This window comes from Takifugu flavidus, chromosome 16, assembly GCF_003711565.1.
Source record: "Takifugu flavidus isolate HTHZ2018 chromosome 16, ASM371156v2, whole genome shotgun sequence".
Taxonomy (NCBI): domain Eukaryota; kingdom Metazoa; phylum Chordata; class Actinopteri; order Tetraodontiformes; family Tetraodontidae; genus Takifugu; species Takifugu flavidus.
This window is the reverse complement of record NC_079535.1, coordinates 3,147,016-3,158,971: the sequence shown is the minus strand read 5'-3', so window position 1 is coordinate 3,158,971 and position 11,956 is coordinate 3,147,016. Positions and strand designations below refer to the sequence as shown.

At 48.3% G+C, this 11,956-nt stretch overlaps 4 protein-coding genes and 1 long non-coding RNA gene across 6 annotated transcripts in view; 3 read left to right on the top strand and 2 right to left on the bottom strand.

Annotated features, from left to right (window-relative positions):
- The window catches only part of nin (ninein (GSK3B interacting protein)), a 48,745-nt gene extending 48,648 nt beyond the window's left edge, over window positions 1-97 (top strand). The window contains exon 29 of the transcript XR_008954238.1: window positions 82-97. The gene's annotated coding sequence lies outside the window, so the exon portion shown is untranslated. The remainder of the gene's footprint in view (window positions 1-81) is intronic.
- Window positions 98-243: 146 nt separating this feature from the next.
- Window positions 244-1,575, bottom strand: LOC130539945 (uncharacterized). Its single transcript, XR_008954255.1, has 2 exons — window positions 1,441-1,575; window positions 244-1,327 (listed from the first exon to the last, which is right to left on the bottom strand). It is a non-coding gene; the product is annotated as an uncharacterized LOC130539945 (long non-coding RNA).
- Window positions 651-5,645, top strand: cdkl1 (cyclin dependent kinase like 1 (CDC2 related kinase)). 2 transcript variants are annotated; one of them, XM_057058662.1, is made up of 10 exons: window positions 651-767; window positions 1,465-1,696; window positions 2,314-2,435; window positions 3,423-3,495; window positions 3,797-3,887; window positions 4,061-4,261; window positions 4,349-4,431; window positions 4,521-4,577; window positions 4,687-4,842; window positions 5,020-5,645. In XM_057058662.1, exons 2-10 carry the CDS (start codon window positions 1,529-1,531, stop codon window positions 5,116-5,118), a joined length of 1,050 nt encoding a protein of 349 aa, XP_056914642.1. In that variant the 5' UTR covers window positions 651-767; window positions 1,465-1,528; the 3' UTR covers window positions 5,119-5,645. The 2 variants fall into 2 exon arrangements, with proteins under 2 accessions (XP_056914642.1, XP_056914643.1); XM_057058663.1 differs by having other exon boundaries at window positions 657-767; window positions 1,507-1,696.
- Window positions 5,646-5,833: 188 nt separating this feature from the next.
- On the bottom strand, window positions 5,834-7,075 carry dmac2l (distal membrane arm assembly component 2 like). The gene is made up of 4 exons (XM_057058698.1): window positions 6,791-7,075; window positions 6,474-6,682; window positions 6,130-6,301; window positions 5,834-6,053 (listed from the first exon to the last, which is right to left on the bottom strand). Exons 1-4 carry the CDS (start codon window positions 6,883-6,885, stop codon window positions 5,939-5,941), a joined length of 591 nt encoding a protein of 196 aa, XP_056914678.1. The 5' UTR covers window positions 6,886-7,075; the 3' UTR covers window positions 5,834-5,938.
- A 25-nt stretch (window positions 7,076-7,100) lies between these two features.
- l2hgdh (L-2-hydroxyglutarate dehydrogenase) lies at window positions 7,101-11,800 on the top strand. Its single transcript, XM_057058644.1, has 10 exons — window positions 7,101-7,311; window positions 8,721-8,836; window positions 9,162-9,313; window positions 9,409-9,540; window positions 9,609-9,771; window positions 9,851-9,885; window positions 9,950-10,117; window positions 10,362-10,519; window positions 10,592-10,723; window positions 10,835-11,800. The coding sequence occupies exons 1-10, from the start codon at window positions 7,220-7,222 to the stop codon at window positions 11,028-11,030; spliced, it is 1,344 nt and encodes a 447-aa protein (XP_056914624.1). The 5' UTR covers window positions 7,101-7,219; the 3' UTR covers window positions 11,031-11,800.
- The last annotated feature ends 156 nt before the right edge of the window (window positions 11,801-11,956 follow it).

Below are 11,956 nucleotides of genomic sequence, written 5' to 3'. Positions count from 1 at the left end.
ACTAATTGGTCTCAGTGCAGCGCGTCAGTGTCACATGCATGATTATGTCATGCATGAAGGTTTTGCTCAAGTGGATCCAAGTGTGGAAGAACTAAATCATCATCATCAGTGCAGCACAGACTCATCTACTGGCTGTAGTTTCAGTAAAGATTAATGATATTAACTTCATAAATGAACAAACAGCTTCTGTTTTCACACCGTCTCTGACACAAAGTCTGTTGGATGTCACAAACCCAGTAGGAGTCTAGTTTAACTGGTTTTATTTAAGTGAAGGTGCAGTTGGTTCCTATTGGGACTGGGGTGGAAAAGTAACGTCAGAGCTCAGCAGAGCTGGTCAGCACAGGAAGTCAGAGTTCGCCTTCAAAATAAATCAGAAACCTGAAGGGTTAATCGCTGTATCTCAAATGCTTTTATTAAAATTTATACGTACATTAATTAATGTTGAGTTGTCCGAATTGGGCTGCTTATTAAACTGTTCTCTTATTTGCCCAATAAAATAAAAAATAAAAGATTTAATGCAGTCAAAACGCCCATAAAAACTTCATTTTTAGCGCCGTCGTTTATGACTGCCTAAGCTAGCGATGACGCGGAGTTTGGGATTTTATTTTGAAAGGCCAGAGCGGATGTCCCTGTTCATGCTGGAATAACTGGTCCAATTGCGGCTCTGCGGGGCCAGTCGAGGAGTGCTGGACCACCCTGCTGGTGCTGGAAGCTCCAGACTCACTGACTGGTTCTGACTGACCGACAACTGAGCATCTGGCCCGAAGGTGAGTTCCAAATGTTAAATTCTGAATAAACCGGATGTGATAAAAATCAACTTTTTGTGATCAACCGGTTTTCTGATGCGCCTCCGAGGATTGTTGGAACTATTGTTATTATTTTAAACCTTTAATATCGGTTTACTCTTATTTGTCATTTTATCTCTAAATCTTTTTATAAATGAGTCTATTTTATTTATTTTGAATTTACATTTATTTAAACTTAGATTTAGATTAGACATATATATTAGACATTTAGATATATATAACTTTTACTTTGACACACACACACACACACACACACATATATATAAATATATATACCCTAGCAATATTTTCTGATTTATGGAACAACTAAATAATTATGTAAAAAAATATCTTGATTTTAAAAAGCCTTTATGACCAGCAAGGAAAGTAAACCTGCTCTAAAATCCCAATATTTAATTGGCTTGTTCAACTTGCTGGGCGCCTTAACCAGCATCCTGATACAATACGGTGAAGGTTGTCAGACAGTTGTAGACAGTCCAGACTCGGGTGTACTGTTGCCTTCAGGACATTAGATCCATCATCTGGAGGCAACGTAAGAGGTTACTTAACACTTTGCATGTTCAAGAGGTTAAAGGCAGAAAGAGCTTGTTTCATAATTCTGATTTAACAAACCAGCATTAGTCACATTTCTCACATTTCCAGTGACTGTCTCCATCAGACCCTCCCATCGACCTGTTCTGACCCTCCGCGTATCTGTCAGTCCGCCTTAAAGATCCCTGAAGATGGAGAAGTACGAGAAGATTGGGAAGATCGGCGAGGGCTCCTACGGTGTTGTGTTCAAGTGCAGGAACAGAGACACGGGCCAGATCGTCGCCATCAAGAAGTTCGTGGAGTCCGAAGACGATCCCATCATCAAAAAGATCGCGCTGAGGGAGATCCGGATGCTGAAGGTTCACTTTCTCCAATACACCCAACTTTGGTTTATGAAGATAAACTTTTGAGACCTACAGTTTGGAAAAGAACATAATTACATTCAAATAGCAACAAATAGGCACAATTTTGAACATTAAACATCATTTGAACCTTTCACGTATGAACAGAAGCTCCTGTCAATCAAACTGCTGCGATGGAGACGGAGGCTAATTGATGCTCCTTGTCCATTGTTGCTCCTCTTGGTGCAGCCAGCAGGAGCGAACAGCGGGAGATGGGACGGGAAGCACTTTTGTAGCTGATAAAAACGTCATTTAAAGGGGCAACATTTTAAAAAGAGGCTGAGACGTGAACCAATCCAATAAAAGGAGCATCCTGCCGAGGGTGATGTTCCTGACTCTTCAGTCCCCCGTCCCAGATCCTTGATTTATTTTGCTATCAAAGGTGCAACAATGAATCAGTCAGTTAATTAGTCATGCTGTGTGTGTGTGTGGGGGGGGGCTGGACACCAGAGGCTCATAAATATGGCATGATTCGAACCCGTCGTCAGGGGCAACTGCATGTTTATGACTAGCTGTCAGACAATACGCCACCCTGAAGCTGTGAGCCAAGACGCTGCTGTTTCTCCTGGTTGCAGCAACTGAAACACGCCAACCTGGTGAATCTGATCGAGGTGTTCCGCCGCAAACGGAAGCTTCACCTGGTGTTCGAGTACTGCGACCACACGGTCCTCAACGAGCTGGACCGCCATCCCAGAGGGTGAGTGTGGACCGGGTCAACGGGGCAAACGCACGTTCAAAGCGGCCGTTCTGTTTAGGTCAGCGTGGCGAGACGCTGGATCCAAGATGGCGGCGCTTGTTCAGAGACGTCCGCGGCCTCACTTGTCAGCCTGAAGCAGCAAACTTGCCATTTTCTTTGATTTTAAAGCTGCTGCTGATGAAACCAGACGGTTGTCTGCAGAAAAACTAACAAAGCAAAACCAAAACATTGAAATAATCCATAAAAAACCAAGTTTAGGGCGAAACTGAATCACGGCTAATGAAATAAGAAGGAATAACTCCTTATATGCTGGTTATTGGGGGGAACTATCCTTCATAATAGAATCATCAGAATAAATATGCTCTAAAGTACCTATTTCTGGATTACTTGGAGTGAGTACACAGCTCAGTGGACTGAGCGGAGATAAATGGCGATACAGAGAGCATAAATCCCGCCTCTGTGTACTCGCTATTATCTCTGCCTCCCTCCCATCACACACTCCACCACCCGCTTTGTTGGGCTCGGGCCGGCACGGCGCTCGTCTCCGGGGACGCTGACCCCGCTCATTGTGGAATGTTTACAGTGATGCTCTCCCAGAAGGCTTTGCTGACCGGCCTCGGCCACATTTTACAAGGAGTGTTTTGGCCGTCCGAGGCCTCCCACACAAAGAAGACAGGCGAGGAGGAGGGCGGGGGGGTGGAGGCGGTTATTAACTGCTGCTCACAAAGTTTCCTTTCGGTATTTCCTTGGCAACGCCGATCGACGACGGTTCCCCCTAAACAACAAGAGACACCGTGGAACATCGAGGCCTGAACGTCTCAATGCTACATGAGCTACATGACACAAAACCACCAGTTAAATGTTTTTAATTGCCAGTAATTAAAGTCGTAACGGACTGTTTACGCTGATATCTTTAAAGAGTCGGTAGTTTTAGCAGCAGTGATGTATTTAGTCAAAATAACTTTTTGCATCTGGTCCGGTTTGCAGGGTTCCAGAGCCGCTGGTCAGGAGTATAACCTGGCAGACTCTTCAAGCTGTCAACTTCTGTCACAAACAGAGTGTAAGTGGCTCATTCTGACTCTGGGTTCCTCACGGCTCTGCCTTCCTCCAGCTCTCCTCTCATTTTATGGCTCAGTTCTTCTTTGTATTTTCTTTTTTTTTTTTGCTTTAACAAGAATTCCTCCCCCTCGGCTGTCCAGCAGTTAATGTGTCACCTAGACACAACGAATGCTACCAGGCCACCGTTTAATAGGGCGGCCTGGTCCAGAAAACACAGCGCCGCTGCTTGATTTTACTGTCTGCATCTCGAGGATCTGGTGTTTTCCGTGCGATGATTCCATTTTCCCTGGTCTTTTCTTCAGTGCATCCATCGAGACGTCAAACCTGAAAACATTCTCATCACCAAACAGCAGGTCATCAAACTCTGCGACTTCGGCTTTGCCAGGATTCTCAGTAAGAATGTAGCTCCTCCTGACACTGCCCCCTGCTGGACACCCACTTCCATAACACTGGAGACGACTTTTTAATTTGAAACTGAAAAGACTGAATATTTCTTTGAAAGGGGAAGGTGAAACTAACTCCACCCTCCTGAGAAACACGTGACACTTCTCTTCCTGCGTCCTCAGCTGGACCATCTGACTATTACACGGACTATGTGGCGACCCGCTGGTATCGGGCCCCCGAGCTGCTGGTGGGGGACACTCAGTACGGTCCTCCGGTGGACGTGTGGGCCATCGGCTGTGTGTTCGCAGAGCTGCTGTCAGGGATCCCGCTGTGGCCCGGGAAGTCGGACATGGACCAGCTGTACCTGATCAGAAAGACTCTGGGTGGGAGCAGCCGTTCTGATGAACGAGGGCAGGTGTGGATTTCTGATGAAGGCGGAATGATTTGTTGTTTTATGTTGTCGTCGGCAGGAGATCTGATCCCTCGGCATCAGCAGGTCTTCAGCAACAACCAGTTCTTCTGTGGCGTCTCAATCCCAGAACCACAGGAGATGGTGAGACCGGGCAGCTGCTTCATCCTCCTCATCCTCAGCTGCTGTTTTATGCAAAAATACAGTTGAACTTTTCTCTTTTCTTCCTCCAGGACCCTCTGGAGCAGAAATATCCAAATGTCTCAGTCCAGGCTCTGAGTCTCATGAAGGTAAAGATCACAAAAATCCATTTCCAGATTATGGAAATGGATGAGGTACAAATGCTACCGTTCTGCGGCTGCTGTTGTTTTGACGGTTTCCATGGTTTCCAACGTTCAGGGTTGTCTGAGGATGGACCCGTCAGAGCGGCTGACCTGCGAGCAGCTGTTGCTGCACCCGTACTTCGACAGCCTGAGGGAAAAGAGCGAGAGCAGCTCTCGGGAGCAGGACCGCAGCAGGAGGACGCGCTTCCCTCGGAAACACCATCCTCCCGGGGTAAAATAACCTGCTGTCACACACGATATTCAACAGTATTACCTCCAGAAGCCACACAACTACCCCTGTTTCTATAACAGGGGTGAGCACGCATCCATCAAACACTCCTCAATACTCCTAAAGTTTACCCTCCACAGTTATCCCAGCCGTTCCTGACCCTTTTCCCTTTGTTCCCAGTATCTCCCCCAGCTGACCAGCAGCAGCATCTTCCCCGCTGTGGACAACAAGAGGTACTACAACCTGCGGAAGTTCAACTACCACCTCCCCAACATCTAAAGCCGAACGTGAGGAATTTTCTGCTCCGCTCAGGATCTCCAGCCCAGGAGGATGGACCACTGGTTCAGTCTATGCACTGTTCGCCAACGCGCAGCCACGCTGGTCCCCGTGTTCCCAGTAATCCCAGTAGGTCTTGTAGATTTCCTGTAGATGCACAAAGACAAAGAGTGAAGCGTCGCTCTGCTCGTACGGGACCGGAGGTCGCGCCATCACGTAGTGCCTCGCCTGGGTTGCCAAACGTAGTTTTTGTACGACGGCGGACTCTGGAGGAGTCCCGTGTTTTAGCCAGTGACTCCAGTGTGAGATAGTCACTAAGTTTTAATAACGGTTGACGGTTTTGTCTGAAAATATTCATTAGCATCACAATGTAAACAATTCCACCGAACTATGGAACTATGGTGCTAATAACTTTCCAATATCGCACAAATGCCAAATTTGTCTTTGGAGAACAGATGTAAAAATGTCCCGTTGTGCTCACATATATGCTGAAACTGTAATAAACACTTTATTCTACCAAGAGTTTATAATCTGAGGCGTAACTGACTTGATTTCCTTTTTCTGCTATTAACTAAGTTTGTTTCTTTTGGAATTTGTCCTTATTTTACTCACAATTAATCAAAAAGATTTATATTCATGATGAAATTTCCTTTTCCCTCAGCTATATTATGAACAGTATCATATATACTAAGGATTGGGGAAATGCTGCAACGATAACTTGTTGTTTTCACACTCTTTTATTGAACAAAGATCTTAATTGAACATTTAGGTGAAGGATGAAACATGCTGGAATGGTCATTCAGGCAGTTTAACTGAAAACCAGTCAGTCCAGGTCCAGCGACACGTCCAGCCGTGGCAGCGCCGTCTGCAGCCGCGTGACCATCGTCTGCTTGTCGGTGATCCCCGGGAGGTCGCTGAGGAACAGGTTCTCCAGGTTCCTGCGTGGGATACACAGACAGTGACTGTTCCTGACCGTCTGGATCACAGAATCAGCCGTTCAGCCACTGAACTGACCTGAGCCGGTGCAGCGCGATGATGCCTTTATCTGTGACGTTCCCACACGACACCACCTCCATGGTGACCACGCTCTCCTGGAGACTCTCGACGGAGCTCAACCTCTCCAGACACGCGTCCTCGATGTAGATACACTTGTTAAACTTGATCTCCTCCACATGTTTTAAACCATCTGGCAGCAAATGAGCAGAAAGGAGAAGAAGAGAGGTTTAGGATGATCTGCGGCTTCGTGGCACGGGCAGAAATCCCTCGTGAGACCGAGCCAAGAAAAGTATTAAAATCTGTTGGAAGAAAATAGAAGAATCCACACAAAAAATGACACATTTGCCAGATGGGTCACTGACCTAAATAGTCAAATCCTCTGTACATGATGCACGACTCAGTTGCATCAATAGCCTGGATCTTGTATTTGCCCAGGGGGCCAACGGGCAGCCCGTTGTAGTCGTGATGAAATCGTTCAAACCCTTGAAACTTGACTTTGGCCCCACATCTCAGCAGCCACTCTGAGGCAGCTCGGTCAGGGCCCACAGCTTTGATCCTCTCATAGTCCACCCTGACAAACCAGCAACACCAGCATCAGCACGACGTAATGCGGCGTAATCTGGACGCTTAGAAGCGCGTCCTTATCCCACATTTAAGAATAATAACAGCGAGCTCTCACTTGTTGAAGACTGCGTTGAGCCAACCCCAGAAGTGTCTCCTGTTCCACCCCCTCGAACCCACAGCTGACGTCACTGCCGAAAATAAATATCTCATACCTGCGCAAAAATAAAATAGATATATCCTTAAATGCTTGTATATTTTAAGGATGCAATTCCATTGACACGCTGGGTTAAAGCAGGATTCTCCCCGGTCATCGAAGCGACCTGTTTACATTCCGGGGACGGCCATTGTTGTCGGGCGCGGCGTGATGACGTCAGAGGCAACGTGCCTCGTGATTGGCCGAACGCCTCATCGCGCTTCCATTGGACGTCGGGTCCGTCCGTGGACGGGGAGTGGGCTTACGGAGAGTCACCGGGAGGAGGAAAAGCAAACAGAAGTCGGCAAGATTTTGTGACAGTTGCACGATGCAGTCGGCCCAGTAACCGCAATGATCCGGACGCTGAGCGGAGCGTGTTTCCGGGCTGCCGGGCCAGCGCAGCCCAGACTGCTGAAGGCCTCCCCGAGCAGGCAGCTGCACAGGTAGGAGCGACCTTAAGAGGCTACCGCTAACTTCCGTGGCGCTGGCTGAGGGAACTTCCCAGAACTGTCATTTTCTGCACCAGACAGACAAAGACAGGCGAAGGGCAGAGACCAAAGTCGCGTCCAAGTGCGAGAAGGAACTTTTTAATCGAGGCCAGACGTCGCCAAGGACACACGAGCAGATCCACATTTCACCTGCACTTGGTGCACGACCCGCTTCATATTTTGCCCACGCAAAATATTTACATGTCCACAATTATGCATGTGCCGTTCCAGATTTGTGCACAAGGGACTTGTAGACATATTTTTATACATAAAGGAAGTAATTATTCTTTTGTTGTTTGTTTTTAAACTGTCTGGCTCTATAATGCACCTCTGGAGATGCATGCAGTCCACATGTGTTTCACATTAAAGCCATTAAGTTCCTAGCAGGGCTGCAACTAGACTTTTTTTTTTAAAACGAAAACAGGTTTTTTGGGTAGTAAAAGTTCCCCAAAAAATGGAAGACACAAATGTAAATATGCTGTAAAGTACTGCTGTAGCCTGTAACACGAATGTTTTAACTCATCTGAACAAATATCTTTAAATTGTGCAGAAGACGGCAGACCTCTTGAGCAAACCTATAATCTGTGCGTTTAGAACAACTATAGTAAGTTTATGTCTTTCGGCCCATCTGTCCAGCAGTTGAGTTTTGGCACCGTAAGGAATGAGGAGCCATGTGTGGGGGGTGAGGCCTTACATAACACTTCCTCCCCAGCCTCCCCTGACATCTAAGCGTTTTAAGATCACATCATTGATAGTGAGGAGTGAATCACATTTCTCTTCGTTCCTAATTGGATTATATAAGGGACAGATTGGCTCCTGTTGTCCCCGTTGGGTGGAGCTGCCTTTCTCTGGGACATTTGCTCAAGTGGTCCCTTTAGTTACAGATGCTCCAGATAAGCTGTGAATATATCGGTTCCTCCCCGCGTCTGCCTTATTTAACTACGCCTTCTAGATGTCGAACCAGGGTTCAGTGCCAAAGAATTCCAAATATTCTTCCTGGTTTGAAAACGGGGCGCTTCGATTCCCGCGCAGACCCTCATGTGATTTGATGTTCTGGATATGCTTCTTTGGCCTCTGACTCCGCCCACAAGAGAACAATCGGCGGTCGCTTACATGCTAAAATGGAGGTTTTTGTTCTCTTTAGACAGAAGTGGCCTGTGGGTGCTGACGCTGGTCATTTTTTTAAAATATAGATCCATCCCAAAGGTCCAGCAGTTGCAGCCGTGACCAGCAGGACGTTGACCCGCCGACCTGCATTTTTCTGTTGTACTCGCAGCGTTTTGCAACACATCGATGTGGCCGTTATCAGGCGAACGTCTTCATTTGTTGACAGCGTGTAACCTGACCTTTGACCTGCGTTTCAGCACATACGATGTGGCGGTGGTGGGAGGCGGCATCGTGGGTCTGGCCACGGCCAGGGAGCTCCTCCTGCGGCACCCGTCGCTCAGCTTCATCCTGCTGGAGAAGGAAAAGGAGCTCGGTGGGTTCGAGATGTTTGAGGAGGGAGCAGCAACAAAATGTTGAGACTGTCATTAAAACCACACGTCTAGACAGTGAAAGTGTAGCAACTTTATGGCTGAATGGATCCATTTTCTGTGATGCTGCTGGAGACGGAGCTTGATGATTCTTCTTATTAGCCTCCGCCAGCCAAGGGTTGGATGTTTCAGTTCTTCTTCTGCTGTTTGAACATAAATAACCCGTACACTCAGTACCCTCAGCTCTATTTGAGTCCTTTCTTTCAGCCAGGCTTTTAAATACTGAGTGTTTTATATGTTCTGATGTCCAACTTCTCTGTCACTGGGCAGCTGTGCACCAGAGTGGCCACAACAGCGGAGTCATTCACAGCGGGATCTACTACACGCCCGGCTCCCTGAAGGCCCGTCTGTGTGTGCGAGGAGCCACTTTAGCCTACGAGTACTGCGACAAGAAAGGACTCCCTTACAAGAGATGTGGAAAGGTCCGACTCAGGCCCAGAATACGGACTTCCAGTGAATGATGTGCTTGGTGTTCCGGTTTCTGCCGCCACTGATCCGCGTGTCTCCGCACCCGCAGCTCATCGTGGCCGTGGAGCAGGAGGAGATCCCCCGGCTGAAAGCGCTGTACGAGCGCGGCATGCAGAACAACGTCCGCGACCTCAGCATCATCGACGCCAAGGAGATCCGAGAGCGCGAGCCGTACTGCAGGGTGAGGGGCCGGGATGCTGGGCGGAGACGAGGGCGGCTGCGGGAGCCTAAATCCTCTCGTCCTTACAGGGAATAATGGCCTTGGACTCCCCCTACACTGGCATCGTGGACTGGAGGGTGGTGGCGCTCCAGTACGGCAAAGACTTCGTGGAGGCCGGCGGCGAGGTGGTGACGGACTGTGAGGTCAACGACATATCCGGGTCCAACGAGAGTCCGGCCGGGAGCGCCGAAGGTAACGAATGCCTCATTACATCTATTAACAGCACATTTGAAGCCCCCTTTGAAATGCGTCCCGTTTTTTAAACCTGCAGGAATGAAATATCCGATTGAAATCAGAGACAAGAAGGTAAAAATGGCAGCTTGTGTTCACCTGTTTGGCGTGATCTCACGGGCTCTGCTTGTATCAACAGGGCAACAAGGTGCGGTGCCGGTACGTCCTGACGTGTGGAGGCCTGTACTCGGACCGCCTCTCACAGATTTCCGGGTGCAGCCGGGAGCCGAGAATCGTCCCCTTCAGAGGAGACTATCTGGTCCTGAAGCCGGAGAAACATTATCTGGTCAAAGGAAACATCTACCCCGTGGGTGAAATCACTGTTTCTAGCTAAAAACCTGGATTGCTGATGATTGTCAGGGTCTAAACACTCACAATTCAAACAGGAAGAACAGATCTGATGCATTTTTAACCCTGTTTTCTGAGTCTGGCGGTAGGATGAGGTTAAAGCATAGGCTCCGCCCACCAGTGTTATTTTAGATGGGACTCATCATCCGTGCAGCAGACGCACGTCATAATTAACACGCCCGCTCCTTCCCTTTCACACCCAGGTTCCTGACCCGCGATTCCCGTTCCTCGGAGTCCATTTCACCCCGAGGATGGATGGGAGCGTTTGGCTCGGCCCCAACGCCGTCCTGGCCTTCAAAAGGGAGGGTTACAGAGTCTACGACTTCAACGTGCGGGACTTCGCCGACGCGATGTCCTTCAGGTACCCGAGGCTTCTCCTCTGTGAGCGGCTGTCTGAAGGCCGCCGCTGACGTCTCGCCTCCTTTTAATCCAGGGGCCTCCAGAAGCTGGTCCTCAGGAACGTCGCCTACGGGATCGGAGAGATGTATCGAGGGATTTTCACCAGCGCGCAGGTCAAACTCCTGCAGAAGTACATTCCTGAAATCTCACCCAGCGACGTCCTCAGGTGAGGCGTCGCGTCTTTGCCTGTTATGGGAACGCTGTTTTTAATGGGAACGTTAATTTGGGAGGACAGAATTCCAGGTGATTAATCCCTCCGCCGTTGTCTCCTCCGCAGGGGTCCGTCGGGGGTCCGAGCTCAGGCGCTCGACCGCGCCGGAAACCTGGTGGACGACTTCGTCTTCGACGGCGGCGTCGGGGAGGTCGGCAGCCGGGTGCTCCACGTGCGCAACGCCCCCTCGCCGGCGGCCACCTCCTCGCTCGCCATTGCTGAAATGATCGCGGATGAGGTGGAGAGTCGCTTCGCCCTGTAGGAAGAGAAGCGAAGCAGAGATTTGAGCCACTACCTCATCACCGCTGTCCTTTAATTCCCAATCTCAAGCCTTAATCTCACTCACGCCACGTAAAAAGAGCCTTGGTCGCGCTACACGGTGACCACATCTAAAATAAAATATATATCGACTTTTTTATATATGGGATTTCTCTCATTTTAGCAGATATACTCCAAAAAAATCATTTATCAATGAATTTTAACGATGAACTGTGAGTGAAATATAAATACAGAAGTGTGGATGAAGGAAGTTGCACACACCAAAATGTAGTTGGTGTGTGTGTTTTATTGTTTCGGGCAGTTTACCATCGAATTTATGAGCATCTCAACACAGGTTGTGCTCATATTTACTTGTGTATGTATCCACTATGATGCAGAAGATCGACATATCAGGATCTGCCATTATCTAAACTGTCACTTATATCATCTCATTTGTGGACAAATGAAAGTCAAAAGGCATCTATGAACATATAATTGTTGGCGCTTGTTGATGTATCGTCATTTTTATATCTTATTCCGAGGTACTAAGTGAAGAATTGTGGTTGAATTAAAAATGGAACCTGTTGGTACACAAGGTGGCAGCAGCGCGACGGACAACCTGAGGTTTAATGGACGCGCAAATATTAAAATCTACCGCAAAATGCCACGAAAACCACCTAATCCTGCGTGACTGTTTGTCTGCGCAATTGCGCAAAATTAAAACGCATGTACGCGCACACGTGTATCCAATAAAACGCATTTTTTTGGAATGCCTGCGCTGCTTTTTTGTGAACACGTCTGTCGGATAAGAAAAGTCAATAATTGGGGGCTAAATTCGTGCGTCCGGGGCCTTTCGGAGTGTCGCTGGAACTGTTAGGCTGAGGCTCTTCCAGTTGAAACCAGAGAGAAGTCCAGCCTCGTCCCCCCCGC

What these genes read in the sequence shown, in the direction of transcription:
- cdkl1 (XM_057058662.1), top strand. Translation starts at nt 1,529, where the DNA reads ATGGAGAAGTACGAGAAGATTGGGAAGATCGGCGAGGGCTCCTACGGT. An exon ending in ACTTCTGTCACAAACAGAGT is followed by an intron (nt 3,496 to 3,796) that starts GTAAGTGGCTCA and finishes TCTTTTCTTCAG; the next exon opens with TGCATCCATCGAGACGTCAA. An exon ending in TCCCAGAACCACAGGAGATG is followed by an intron (nt 4,432 to 4,520) that starts GTGAGACCGGGC and finishes TTCTTCCTCCAG; the next exon opens with GACCCTCTGGAGCAGAAATA.
- dmac2l (XM_057058698.1), bottom strand. Translation starts at nt 6,885, where the DNA reads ATGAGATATTTATTTTCGGCAGTGACGTCAGCTGTGGGTTCGAGGGGG. An exon ending in CAGAGGATTTGACTATTTAG is followed by an intron (nt 6,302 to 6,473) that starts GTCAGTGACCCA and finishes ATTTGCTGCCAG; the next exon opens with ATGGTTTAAAACATGTGGAG. An exon ending in ATCGCGCTGCACCGGCTCAG is followed by an intron (nt 6,054 to 6,129) that starts GTCAGTTCAGTG and finishes TATCCCACGCAG; the next exon opens with GAACCTGGAGAACCTGTTCC.
- l2hgdh (XM_057058644.1), top strand. Translation starts at nt 7,220, where the DNA reads ATGATCCGGACGCTGAGCGGAGCGTGTTTCCGGGCTGCCGGGCCAGCG. An exon ending in CCGAGCAGGCAGCTGCACAG is followed by an intron (nt 7,312 to 8,720) that starts GTAGGAGCGACC and finishes CCTGCGTTTCAG; the next exon opens with CACATACGATGTGGCGGTGG. An exon ending in TCCGGCCGGGAGCGCCGAAG is followed by an intron (nt 9,772 to 9,850) that starts GTAACGAATGCC and finishes TTAAACCTGCAG; the next exon opens with GAATGAAATATCCGATTGAA.